The sequence below is a fragment of the Perognathus longimembris genome, chromosome 2 (genome assembly GCF_023159225.1).
Source record: "Perognathus longimembris pacificus isolate PPM17 chromosome 2, ASM2315922v1, whole genome shotgun sequence".
Taxonomy (NCBI): Eukaryota; Metazoa; Chordata; class Mammalia; order Rodentia; family Heteromyidae; genus Perognathus; species Perognathus longimembris.
This window is the reverse complement of record NC_063162.1, coordinates 64,398,757-64,411,908: the sequence shown is the minus strand read 5'-3', so window position 1 is coordinate 64,411,908 and position 13,152 is coordinate 64,398,757. Positions and strand designations below refer to the sequence as shown.

At 44.0% G+C, this 13,152-nt stretch overlaps 2 protein-coding genes across 9 annotated transcripts in view; one reads left to right on the top strand and one right to left on the bottom strand.

Annotated features, from left to right (window-relative positions):
- The window catches only part of Ube2d4 (ubiquitin conjugating enzyme E2 D4 (putative)), a 23,941-nt gene extending 21,704 nt beyond the window's left edge, over positions 1 to 2,237 (bottom strand). For all 4 annotated transcript variants that reach the window (XM_048339318.1, XM_048339319.1, XM_048339321.1 and 1 more), the window contains exon 1: positions 2,136 to 2,237. In XM_048339318.1, coding sequence (XP_048195275.1) covers positions 2,136 to 2,159 — 24 coding nt within the window. In that variant the 5' untranslated portion in view covers positions 2,160 to 2,237. The remainder of the gene's footprint in view (positions 1 to 2,135) is intronic.
- The window catches only part of LOC125346601 (upregulator of cell proliferation), a 23,753-nt gene continuing 12,740 nt past the window's right edge, over positions 2,140 to 13,152 (top strand). Inside the window, exon 1 of one of the 5 annotated variants that reach the window (XM_048339300.1) lies at positions 2,140 to 2,273. In XM_048339300.1, the coding sequence (XP_048195257.1) occupies positions 2,158 to 2,273 (116 nt within the window). In that variant the 5' untranslated portion in view covers positions 2,140 to 2,157. The other 4 variants (XM_048339302.1, XM_048339301.1, XM_048339306.1 and 1 more) reach the window with 4 other exon arrangements.

The window sequence follows — 13,152 nt, the reverse complement described above, 5'->3', positions numbered from 1 at the left end:
CTATGGACAAATGACAGCCATCCTTGAGGAGTAAGGAGGAACAGTGTGAATGACTCAGAAGAAACTCACACATCACATTTCTGAGTTCACCTAAGAATACTAGAAGACTTGGCCTGAGCCCCCACTCCAGTACTTTCACCATTTTGGGCCTCTGATTCTATTCAGTTGTAAGTACACTTGCCAGCACTACTTCTGTGTAGCTATGGACTTTAAAATACAATATACATAAGAACACACAGTAAATGTGTACCTCCATACACCAGCATACAGAAGATGATACCATTAGCACTCTAAGTAGGGTTTAGGAATGAGGAGGGGAAAAAAATACATGGTTTGAGATAGCCTCCCCTTACTTAGCTCTGGCTGGCCTTGAGCTATTGATCCCACTGCTCCAGTCTCCTAAACACTGGGATTACAAAAGTGTTACCAAGCCCAGAGGGGAAAGTATATATTCTGGAAAAAATTGTATATATTTCTAAAAGGATATGTAAAAACTGATTGCCTTCAGGTAGAGGAACTGAATGGCTGGGAACAGATGTGTGTGGAATACTCTTTAGAATATCGAACCATAGGAATTTATTAGCTAAAACATAAAAATCCTTTACTATTTGTACAGAGCTAAGCAGGTTAGGGCTGTGTAATGATCACTGTTACAAATAATGATGACAAGAGTGCACATTCACAGAAAGGAAACTAGTGTTATAGGAGCAAGTATTACTAGATGAAAAGAGGTAAGAAGATCTTGATAAAAACACAATTCAGTGGAATGGGAGTGTGGCTTGGCGGTAGAGTGCTTGCCTAGCATGCATGAAGCTCTGGGTTGGATTCCTCAGTACCACATAAACAGAAAAGGCCAGAAGTGGTGCTGTGGCTCAAGTGGTAGAGTGTTGTTAGCCTTGAGCAAAAAGCTCAGGGACAGTTTCCAGGCCCTGAGCTCAAGCCCTAGGACTGGCAAAAGAAAAAAACAAAACAAACAAAAACCACAATTCATGAAAAATCCAAAATGCCGGGCTGGGAATATGGCCTAGTGGCAAGAGTGCTTGCCTCATATACATGAAGCCCTGGGTTGGATTCCTCAGCACAACATATATAGAAAAGGCCAGAAGTGGCGCTGTGGCTCAAGTTGGCAGAGTGCTAGCCTTGAGCAAAAAGAAGTCAGGGACAGTGCTCAAGCCCTGAGTTCAGCCCCAGGACTGGCCAAAATAAATAAATAAATAAATAAATAAAATTCAAAATGCCATCTACTGGTAAAATATGATTTCATCTTATGCACAACTAAGAAAGGTAATAGTCTGGCAATGACACTAATACTAATTGCTTTCCTTACATCTAAATTTTATTTTAACATCATCTTGATTAAAATAACTTTAAGAATAAAATAGGTACCAGCAGGGGGTGGGTAGTGTTGATGAAGAGGGTGAATGTGATCCAAGTAGTTTATTTGTATGTATGAAAAGAGAAAAATGAAACTTATTTTAATTGTTTTAAGTCGGGAGGAAGATAAAGGAGAGTGATAGAGGAAGTGAGGTTGATTAGGATACATTGTATACAAGTGAGGAAATGTCACAATGAAACCCCTGCCCAAGTACAACTATTATATGCCAATAAATATACAAAAATAGGGTCATAAATACTACTTTGTAATATGTAACCTACACACAAAATACAATGTAATTCTTTTTTAACTAGGGGAAAAGATTAGTAGATCCCTAAAATGATAATAAATGATAAGGAATCAGAACTGGAATATTTGTTCCACTGCAGTGCATTTCCCAAATTCCTGTTTGAGGCAGTGAACTCCCTCCCTCCTTATAACTTGTCACTCCAGCGCCCTCCCCCCCACGGACCCACGCTGCCCCCTACCCACTCAGTCCCGATTGTAGTCCAGCTTCACAGCCAGCGAAGAGCCCTGGCAACCCCGGCCCCACCACGCACCCACGTGACTCGGCACGTGACACCGCCCAAGCGAGCCGGTCCGCCCCACGCACGCGCCAGTCCCTTTTAAGGCAGCGCTGGCGGCGGTTCCGCCTCCTTCCCTGGCAAATGTTGTCGCGGTCTCCGGCCATTCTACTCGCCATTTTGTAGCAGCGGTACCCACCCCCATTTTAGGCGTGATGGCTGGGAGGGTCCTTTACCTTCTGGATCCGCTTCAGCGCCATGGTCCCCGCAGCTACGGACCCGGAGGCCCGGTGGGGCTGCCTGAGGCGGCCCGCTGCGGGCTCGGCCGCAGCGTTGCACGCCGGGAGCTGCGGTCTGCGCGTGCGCGCCGCGAGGTACTGTGGGAAGGTCGTTGCGCGCTGCTGGTTCCAGCTCAGTTGAGGGCTGGTTCTGCTCCGTGTCTGTCCCACTTCCCGCACCTGGCTCTAGGCCCTGGCCTCTTTTCTGGGAGGGCCTAGGTACAGTGATATTACTGGACACCCGCGGGGTGCCACACGATTGGCTCCCCGTCCCCACCTTGGCTCCTACTCAGGCTGTCACGTACTTCCTGCATGTAGTGGTTCTCAGACCAGTAAGTATCCATAGGCTTCTGTACATTTTCTGTTTCCGTATGGGTCAACGTAATCACCACGCCTGAAAGTACGTGCCAGGGGCCGGACAGCTGAGTTTTTGGTAACCTTTCAGGTGATTTTGTTGCAGTGCCAAGATTGAGAACCATAGCTTAAAATCTGCGTATTGCAAAGTTATTCTCTTTCCTCTTTTGCACAAGACCTTAATGCTATCTAGAATTGAGGATTTTCAGCTAGAGGTTATGAACTACTTAGTATGTTAAGAAATAAAATTTAATCAGTTGCAGTCAACATTAAAAAATGATACAATAAAGTATACAATATTAGTGCTATCCCACAGTAAAGGTAAGTATTGTGGAAGCTCTGTTTATGTTTGTGGATGATAGTAATGCTTGGGCTGGGAATATGGCCTAGTGGCAAGAGTGCTTGCCTCTTATACATAATGCCCTAGGTTCGGATTCCTCAGCACCACATATATAGAAAAGACCAGAAGGGGCACTGTGGCTCGAGTTGGCAGAGTGCTAGCCTTAAGCAAAAAGAAGCCAGGGACAGTGCTCAGGCCCTGAATTCAAGCCCCAGGACTGGCAAAAAAAAAAAAAAGAAAGAAAAAAAGTAATGATTTGTTTCTCCATACAGACACATAGGGGCATGAAAGTGGTTGTTATTCTAGGATCAAAGGTGTAATCTGGGATTGCTCACCAGTGCTTGTGATCGTTTACATGTGTGAGAGGATATGCAATAAATTGCAGACATTTCTGTGGTTCCCCAGCCAGGCCCCTGACTCTCCAGTCTTCCATTTCCCCAATCTGTTCTCCATAACACTTAACGAACAATGCTCTAAAATATAGATATTATCAGGTTGTGTTCCTTTCCAAAACGTCAAGGAAACTATATGGCCTATATAGGAGAAATCCAGTGTCCTAGAGCTATACCTCTGGCCTAATCTCCAGCCTACTTGACTGCCAAGGATTTCTGTTATTGCACCATGCATATTCTTTCTACTCTTGTATACCCTCTCCTTTTTTTCCTCTTAACCTTCCACAGCCAGCTCAAGCATCACCCTCTTCAATGGCTCAGGTAAAGCACTTTCCATTGTTAGGATGTTGTCACAGCACCAATTTCCAGCAAGAGGTCGTGTCTCTCACCTGTAATCTCAGCTACTTAGAAAACCAAGGCAGGAGAATGGTGCACTGGATGCCAGCAAAGTAGCAAGACATCATTCTAGTGAATGAGTGACAGAGTGAACAAGTGAACCAACTATGTTAGTCTGTGGGACATTCATTCCCACTTTGTTTATGTGACTCCACCTCCTTAGTTTTTACATGTTTTGTGTTTGTATAATAATATAAACCTCATGGGAGAGTTAATACATACAACCTCAAACTATTTTGGAGAAATGACTTTATTAATGACATTTAATTTCTGAGATTTTTCTGCAGAACATCTGCATCATTTGAATAAACCAGAAAAAAAAACCCTATTGAATAGGATATGAAAAATTCCATTTCTTGTCCCTGTTGGTTTAATCCATAGGTTTTTTTGTTTTTGTTTTTTTCTTTTGCTGGTACTGGGGCTTGAACTCAGGGCCTGGACACTGTCCCAGAACTGCTTTTGCTCAAGGTTAGCACTCTACTGCTTGAGCCACAGTGCCACTTTTGCCCCTTTCTGTTTATGTGGTACTGAGGAATAGAACCCAGGGCGTGATGCTAGGCAAGCACTCTACCACTAAGCTACATTCCCAGCCCTCACTTCTGACTTTTGTGGTTAGTTGTAAATAAGGGCCTCACAGACTTTCCTGCTTGGCTTCAGATTTCAGCCTCCTGAGTAGTTAGGCTTACAGATGTGAGCTACTGGCATCCATCTAATCCATATATTTTTTTGAACTTTTCACTATGCTTGTAGGTAATGTTCAATATTTTTAACTTTGAAATAATTTTAGTTATGCAAAAATATTGCATAAGTAATATAATAAGCGGTCTGGGACATTAATGTGAAGCCCTGAATTTAATTCTCAGTTCCTTCCCAAAATATGATATGAAAATAACACATTTTACTTCATAAAACTTGAAACTTTGGTGCTTCAAACAATACTAGAGCACAAGATGTCAACCTGTGAAGTGGGAGAAAATATTTGTAAATCATATGTTTGATCCAGAATGTCTAAAGGACTCTTACAAGTGGAGTTGAGGGTATAACTCAGTGGCAGAGTGCTTGCTTAGCATATGCAACACCTTGGTTTAAATCCCTAAAACTTACTAAAAAGAAAAATTCAATTAGGGCCCACCTTAATAGACAATTAACTTGATCATTTCTAAGGATGTGGTTTCCAAGTAAGATAGTTTATAGGAACTAGGAGTTAGTACTTTTTCATCCTTTTATTTTTATTTATTTATTTATTTTGCCAGTCCTGGGGCTTGAACTCAGGGCCTGAGCACTTGTCTCTGGCTTCTTTTTGCTCAAGGCTAGCACTGTACCACTTGAACCACAGTGCCACTTCTGGCTTTTTCTATACATGTGGTACTGAGGAATCAAACCCAGGGCTTCAATGTATTTGAGGCAAGTACTTTACCACTAAACTATATTCCCAGCCCTCCTTCATCCTTTTGAGGGACATAATTCAACACATAATGAATGAATCTAGAGAACCTTACATTAAGTCTGATCTATGTCTATTCACAACATTTCTGACACCAAATAGGAATTTTTCTTTCCCTCATATCAACCAATTTTTTAGCTACATGATACTACCTAGTAGTACTATTATTTAGTTCAATTCAGTTCTAGAACTAACTATACTAATAGCACAGGTAGAATCCACAGATTAAGATTCAGTCCCAGAAGACTGTGTCCTTCAGATGCTAGAAACAAATCTCAGGTTACCACATGTACTTCCTGTGATTCATATGCATGATTGATTAAATCATTGGCCATTGGTGTATGAACTCAGCCCCCAGCCCTCTTTGGTACTTTGGAAGAAATGGGTGGGTCTAAAAGTTTCAAACTTCATTTCATTGGGCAGACACTCTAGAATCTAGCATCTGGATGTTCTCTGGAAACTGTCACCTTATTAGGTGTGGTAGAAAGGGCTGGTTAATGAATGGCAAAACATTTTTGTCACACTAGATGTTCTCAGGGTTTAAAAGCTCTGTTCTGAGGGCTGGGGACAAAGGCCAAATATATATATTTCTTTTTTTTTTTTTTTTTTTTTTTTGCCAGTCCTGGGCCTTGGACTCAGGGCCTGAGCACTGTCCCTGGCTTCCTTTTGCTCAAGGCTAGCACTCTGCCACTTGAGCCATAGCGCCACTTCTGGCCATTTTCTGTATATGTGGTGCTGAGGAATCGAACCCAGGGCCTCATGTATATGAGGCATGCACTCTTGCCAGTAGGCCATATCCCCAGCCCCATATATATATATTTCTTATTAAGTGAAGGAAGCCAATCACCAGATGCCTAATATTCTATTACTGTAATTAACATCCAGAATAGGCAGAAATTGAGACAGAAAGTAAATTAATGGTTGTTTGGGGCTAAGGAAGCAAAAATAATGGAGAGTTATTGCTGACAGGCAAATTATGTGTGTAACACTTTATAATCTACTAATAATATACAGAGTTCTTATAACCCAGTTCCCCTGCTGTTAGTATTATATAACAATGATTTAATCCAGAAAATTAATACAATGTATTAATTTATAGACTTAATTCAACATTTATTACCCCCCCCCCACCAAATATGAAAACAACTTATTGGCCAGGCATAGTACTTCCCATTTGTAATCCTAGCAGGTAGGATTGTTGAGTTCAAGGCCAGTTTGGGAATATATAGTGAGATAAACATACACACACACACACGCACACACACACACACACACACACACACCACTTAACATGCAAAAAGGAAAGAAAGCCAGTGCCAGTGTGTTTGAGCCTATAATCTGAGAATTATAGTTTGGAGCTAGCCTGGGCAGAGAAATCAGAGAGACTTTTATTTCTAATTGAACAGCAACAAGCTGGAAGTGGAGGCATGGCTCCATGTAGAGCACTAGCTGTGAGTGAAAGAGCTGGAAAAGAGTGTAAGACTCTGGGTTCAAGCCCCATACTGGCAAAAAAAAAAAAAAAAGGAACAAAAAAGCAGAAATTAATAAAAGTGAGTAGAGAAAACTAGGAAACAAACCTTTGCTAAGGCTGATGAGATGGGCAACACAAATTGCCAATTATAAGAAGGATGAAATGGGCTGGATATGGTGAGTTCATACCTATAATCCTAGTTCCTTAGCGGGCTGAGATTTGAGGATTACAGTTTGAAGCCACTCTGGGCAGGAAAATTCAAGAAAATTTTGTCTCCACTTAACTACCAAAAAGGTGGAAGTGGAGGTGTGGCCCAAGTGGTAGAATTATAGTCTTAAATGGAAAAGCTAAGCGAGAGTCCGAAGCCCAGAGTGCAAGGCCACACACAAAAGATGTAGGGAAACCAATAGTTTTCCACACATAAATGTGTTAAGTGAGATGGATTAGGCCCTGTAACTGTCTTTTTTTTTTTGATGATTTTAAGACATGATCTCATAATAGCCAAATCTGGTCTCAAATTCGAGATCCCCTTGTCTCACCCTTCTGGTAGGGGAGTATGAACATGTACCACTGTGTCTGGCTCCTGTAATATTAAGTTAGACTTTTAATTAAAAAACTCATACAAAGGAACTAGATGTTTTTAGTGAAGAGTTTTACATAACTCCCCCTACCCCTTCCAATACTAGGGATTGGACCCAGGCAAGACTTACCTCTGAACTACAAATTTAGCCTTTTGCCTAACACTAAACAATCAATTCTGGGCTGGAAATGTGGCTAAGTGGTAGAGTGTTTGCCTAGCGTGTATGAAGCCCTGGGTTCAATTCCTCAGTACCACATATTCAGAAAAATCCATAAGTGGTGCTGTGGCTCAAGTGGTAGAGTGCTAGCTTTGAGCAAAAGAAGTTCAGGGACAGTGACCAGGCCCTGAGTTCAAGCCCTAGGGCTGGCAAAAAACAAAAACAAAAACACCACACCAAAAAACAAAAGAAAGCAGCAGCATTTGGTCCTGAGTTCAAGCTTCAGTCCTAGTACATAGACAAAAAATGAAATCTGAGTCAGAAAGGGAATGTTGTTTATTAAGAGAGTGCTTACTCACCCAGCATTCACAAGCAATGCCCAGAGTGTGATTCTCCAGCAACCTTCCCCTACTGCCAGGACTGGGAAGCTGCGGCAGGATCTTGAGTTTGAGTTATGAATAGTGAGACACCCTTCCTCCCTTTCTCCCTCCCCCTTCTCTATTTTGCACACACCCAGGAAAGTACAGTGATAATCACTATTGCCGTGAACCAACCATTTGATTGTCCACACTTTTCCTTGCCCTGATTTGTATTTGTACTTAGTTGGAGCCTTACAAGTTCCCATCACTTTATCAACTTCTTAAAAATTAATTAAGTGGCTGTACAAGGAAGTTTCAATTCAACAAGCCAGTTGATGAGTCCAGTTTGTAAAGCATTGTCTTCTGTAATCATACAGCAATAGAGAACTTCCCTTTTATTGAAGAGGACAAGGAAACAGCATTGAAAGGATTCTGTCCAGATGGAAAGATGCAGGCAGTATACCAGACCGCCAGTTGATCCCTTTACATTGCAATCCTCATAGGGAAGGGACTTGTTAGCCCCATTTTTTGAAAGAGGAACTGTGGCCCTGAAGAACTTCTACTTTACCTGAGTGCCTAGATCTGGTTAATTGGTGGAACCTAGATTTCAACTCCCATAGTTCTGGCTCCAAAATTAACACTTTCTTCTTCTTCTTCTTCTTCTTCTTTTTTTTTTTTTTTTTTTTTTTTTTGCCAGTCCTGGGGCTTGGACTCAGGGCCTAAGCACTGTCCCTGGTTTCTTTTTGCTCAAGGCTAGCACTCTGCCACTTGAGCCACAGCGCCACCTCTGGCCGATTTCTATATATGTGGTGCTGGGTAATTGAACCCAGGGCTTCATGCATGCTAGGCAAGCACTCTTGCCACTAGGCCACATTCCCAGTCCCCCAAATTAACACTTTCAATCACTGCTTCGTGGTCTTGTTCTTAGTAAAATTTACTTTAAAAGTTTAGCAAGGATTTCTTTTTCTTTTCTTTTTGTCAGTCCTGGGGCTTGAACTCAGGTACAGTCCCTGAGCTTCTTTTGCTCAAGGTTAACATTACCACTTGAGCCACAGCCCCACTTCTGGCTTTTTCTGTTTATGTGGTGCTGAGGAATTGAACCTAGAGCTTCATGCATGCTTGGCAAACACTCTACCACCAAACCACAATTTCAGCCTTAGCAAGGACTTTAATATAACAGGGCTAAAGTAGGGAGGAATGGAAAAAAGAAACATTCTCCATTCACTGCAGGAAATATGAAAGTTAAAGATTCCAAATTATTCATATTACTGCAGATGACAATGCCACAGTGCTATCAACCACCGTTTACATGGCACAGAGCGTTTGACAAGCATTTTCTATTTGTTTTTGACAAGTCTTGTGGAAGGACGGCAGGCTCATCACTGCACCGGTCCGAGCTCCCCGGGCGCGACGCGGGCCCTGGTGCGGGGTATGGGGTCGCCAGCCACGCCGGAAGGCGACCTAACGGGCTGTCCTCCTGCGTACGCCCGAGACGAGGAAGGTTTTCCTGAAGAGAACTGGGGTGGACGCCCGGCTCGCGCCCCGGGGCGAGTTCCCGGAGAGCTTGGGCCTCCAGGGCCTGCAGGCAGCGCTCTCCCGCCTCCGCCCCGGTGCTCCTCCCGGAGCTGGGCCGTGCCGGCGAGCGGCGAGGCCCCTCCCCGGCGCCGTGCCGCGGCGCGAGAGCAGCGGAGGAAGCGGGAGCACCAAGGCCGCAGCGCTCATGGCGACGCCGGGGTGAGTCGCGCCGGGCCGCGCCACCTCTGTGCCGGGGTCGCCGGCCACGTCGCTCCACTCCCGTCCGCAGCCCCGCAGCCCGCGGGCCTGAGAGCGGCCCGACCCGCGGCGACCCCGTCCCGCCCGCGGCCTCCCCCGCTGACCTTGGGCGGGCGCAGCCTGGGACGGGGCGGCTAGCAGGTCTGGTCTGGACGGCGGGGCGGGACGGGGGCGGGGGTCTGGGAGACCCGGGCGGGGCTCGGCTGGGCTGCCCCGGGCTGGGGCTCGGAAAAGGGGCTTGTCGGCTGGGTCGCGGTGGAAATCAGGACCTGGGGCCTGGCCACGGCCTACGGAAAGTTCGCCCGGCCTGGCGTCGGTTTCTGGCGTTAGAACTTGATTGCGTCGCTAGCTGATGCTCAGTCTCCCGGTTGGTGGTTCTTCCCGGAACGTCAGGGCCGGCGGACAGGGCCGACCGGAGCCCGGCCTTCGCGGCTTGGTGCTGCCCTGGCCCATGGGTATTGCCTCCTTTCTATCTTTTTTGATTTAAAATATTCTGTTGTTTAGGGACTGATAGTGACACACATACTTTACTGTAAATTTATTCTTACTTGCAGAAATCAAGACCCACAAATTAATTTTCTTTTGATTTGATCATTTTACTAGGCCTGAAAGCTGAAATGACAGCATTAATCTAATACCTTCTTTTTTACGGAGATGGACAATTAGTTGCAAGATCATTTTAGTTGGTAAATGTTTTTGTCTGTTGCTTATTATTCAGAGGGCCTTAGACCCAGTTGGTAGCAATCTGAGCTGTTCATCTTTACAGTTCACAGAGGGCTTTACAGATGTGGGGTGGAGATATGGATGTTGTGTCTCTTATCAAGAGAGAGACCTGAATTGAGTAGTGCTGTGATTTGGCCTTGTAGGGTGGCCTGAATGAAGGAGGCTGCATGAGCCAGGCTTGCAGACTGCAGCCAGGGGGTGGTTAATTTCTCCCTGTCCACTGTCCTTCTAGGCTTCAAGGGAAATGGTCACTTCCTGGGTAAATCCTTATTTTCAGCTTAGTGCCCAGGACTTTAATCTCACAAGTGGCCTATCCCAGGAAGGCCAGGCAATTGAGCCAGGGGTCCAAGGTCCTCTCTGCATTCCTGCCCCATTTGTCAGGAAAGTATAAGGCAAGGCTGCCTGGAGGCAGCATATGCAGTGTTGCCAGGAGGCGTATTAGAAATCCTGGTACAGGCTGGGAAATGTGGCTTAGTGGTAGAGTGCTTGCCTAGCATGCATGAAGCCCTGGGTTCGATTCCTCAATACCACATAAAAAGAAGAAGTCAGAAGTGGTGTTGTGGCTCAAGTGGTAGAGTACTAGCCTTGAGCAGGAAAGAAAACAAAAAAACAACAAAAAAACTCAGGAACAGTGCCCAGGCCCTGAGTTCATAGCCAGAGCACTGGCCAAAAAAAAAAAAAAAGGAAAAAAGAAATCATGGTACATGTGGTGTCTTAAGCACATTGTTTTGTAGACATGGATCCGAGAACTTAATTTGGGTTGGTAATTCCTGAGCCAGCAGGGTCCCTGAAGTAGGTGGCATCTGATACTTACACAGCTCCAGTTGTCAGTGACTATAAAGCTGCAGTGTGTGGTAATAAGTAATTTTCTAAGGACTATCTATTGCAAATCCGAGGTGATAAAGCCTTTTGTATACTTCATTTCATTTTATGGGGAAACCCAAACTAAGCTTATTATGTTTTACAAAACTCTAGATTGTGCATTATCTCCAGTCGTAATTCCCAAGTGTCCCATCTACTTCTTTGGTACAGGAAAGGCTAGCCAAGGAGAGAGATGAGACTTCTATCCCTTAGCTGATGACAGTCATTAGACTTACTACATTATATTTTTAGGAGCAAATTCCGCTATACAGTAGAGTAGTGATTCTGGGCTGGCTGGTCATAGAGGAGTCTCCAAACCTGAAGTTCTTTACTAAGTGACAACTTTCATGGGAGAGTTATTGGAGAAGAACTCCCTTCCTTCCTTCCTTTCTTCCTTCCTTCCTTCCTTCCTTTCTTTCTTTCTTTCTTTCTTTCTTTCTTTCTTTCTTTCTTTCTTTCTTTCTTTCTTTCTTTCTTTCTTTCTTTCTTTCTGTCTCTCTCTTCTCCTCTCTCTCTCTCTTTCTCTCTCTCTCTCTCCTTCTTCCTTTTTGTTGTGGGTACTGTCCCTGAGCTTTTCTTGCACAAGTCTAGCACTCTACCACTTTGATTCATAGCTCTACTTCTGGTTTTCTGGTTAATTGGAGACAAGAGTTTCATGGACTTTCCTGCCTAGGCTGGCAGGATCCTCAGATCTCAGCTTCCTGAGTAGCAAGGATTACGGGTGTGAGCCACTGGTGCCTGGCTATCTTCACCATTTTTAAGGAACTTATGAGTGTGCCAAACACTGTGCTAAAAGATGGTTGAGAAATGACCCACAGTCCAGTGTGGACTCAAGACCAGAGAAGACTGGACATGTGATGGACTGATGGACTCACTGCCTGGCACTTGCTGAAGGGTGTTTCCAGTGAGTACCATTGTGTTGGAGTTCTGGGAGGATTCTTGTGACTATGGAGGAGGTAGAGGGACAGGAGATGGAGCTCGCCCACCTGCCACCATCTGCTGTCTCTTGAACAAGCCTCACTCCCACCATCACCATCTCTTGTTTTTGCTTTTGCCTTGCTTTCCACACTGCCCCTGGCAGTATCCTCTGATTGCTCTTCCAGTGTTGTGATTTCCTTAGGTTTTGTAGTCCACTTCTGCTAATACCAACACATTTGCTGCATTGTCACATTCATACTTGTGGCTTTAACTGTTGGTCTATGATTCATAGGTGGGTTTCTGATTTTCCTTGTGTTCCCTGAGATTTTATACCTGGCTGGAGGTGGCTTTCCTAGAATCAGTCCTTAGCTTATTTTTGGTGGGGTGTGGTGTTTGAGGAAGACAAATCCTCCTACCTCATTCTGAGTGCTGAGATTGAGCCCTATACTGTTAGCACTCCTGGTTCCTCAGATCCAAAGGTGCTATTGCCATGCATTTAAATTTCCAACTATGAACTAGGTACAATTCCTTAAGTTTCTTTAAAAAACCTGAGTCTTCTCTGCATAATGTATACATTTTTGGATTATAATAGCAGGTACTTTAAATAACAAAAAGTATAAAACAGAATAAATTATAATCCAGGTTCCTATAGATTACCACTCTTTAAAGCACTGGTGTCAGTAATCCCCTACTTTCAGAGATTTGTTCCCAGCAAATATATGAAATTGTGGCTAATATGAAATGTGTGTGTGTGTGTGTGTGTGTGTGTGTATGTGTGTACTTGTACACATACTGAGGCTTGACTCAGGATCTGGGAACTGTCTTTGAGCTTTTTTGCTTAAGGGTGTCACTCTACCGCTTGAACCAGTTCTGCTTTTTGGTGGTTAGAGATAAGAATCTCATGGACTTTCCTTCCCCAGGCTGGCTTTGAACTTCAGTCTTCAGATCTCAGTCTCCTGAGTAGCTAGGATTACAGGTATGAACCACTAGCACCTGGCTGAAACTTTTTATATACTGTTTTTTAAAAAAATATACAAAACATTGATAAAATTTAATTGATAAAGTAGGCATAAGAGATTAACAACAACTAATAAAATAGAACATCTATAATACTATACTTTAATTTGGGGCCATTATTAACTAAAATAAAGACGTGAATACAGATTGCGATACCAAGACTAGCTCTGATAATTAGGGGGACTGGTAT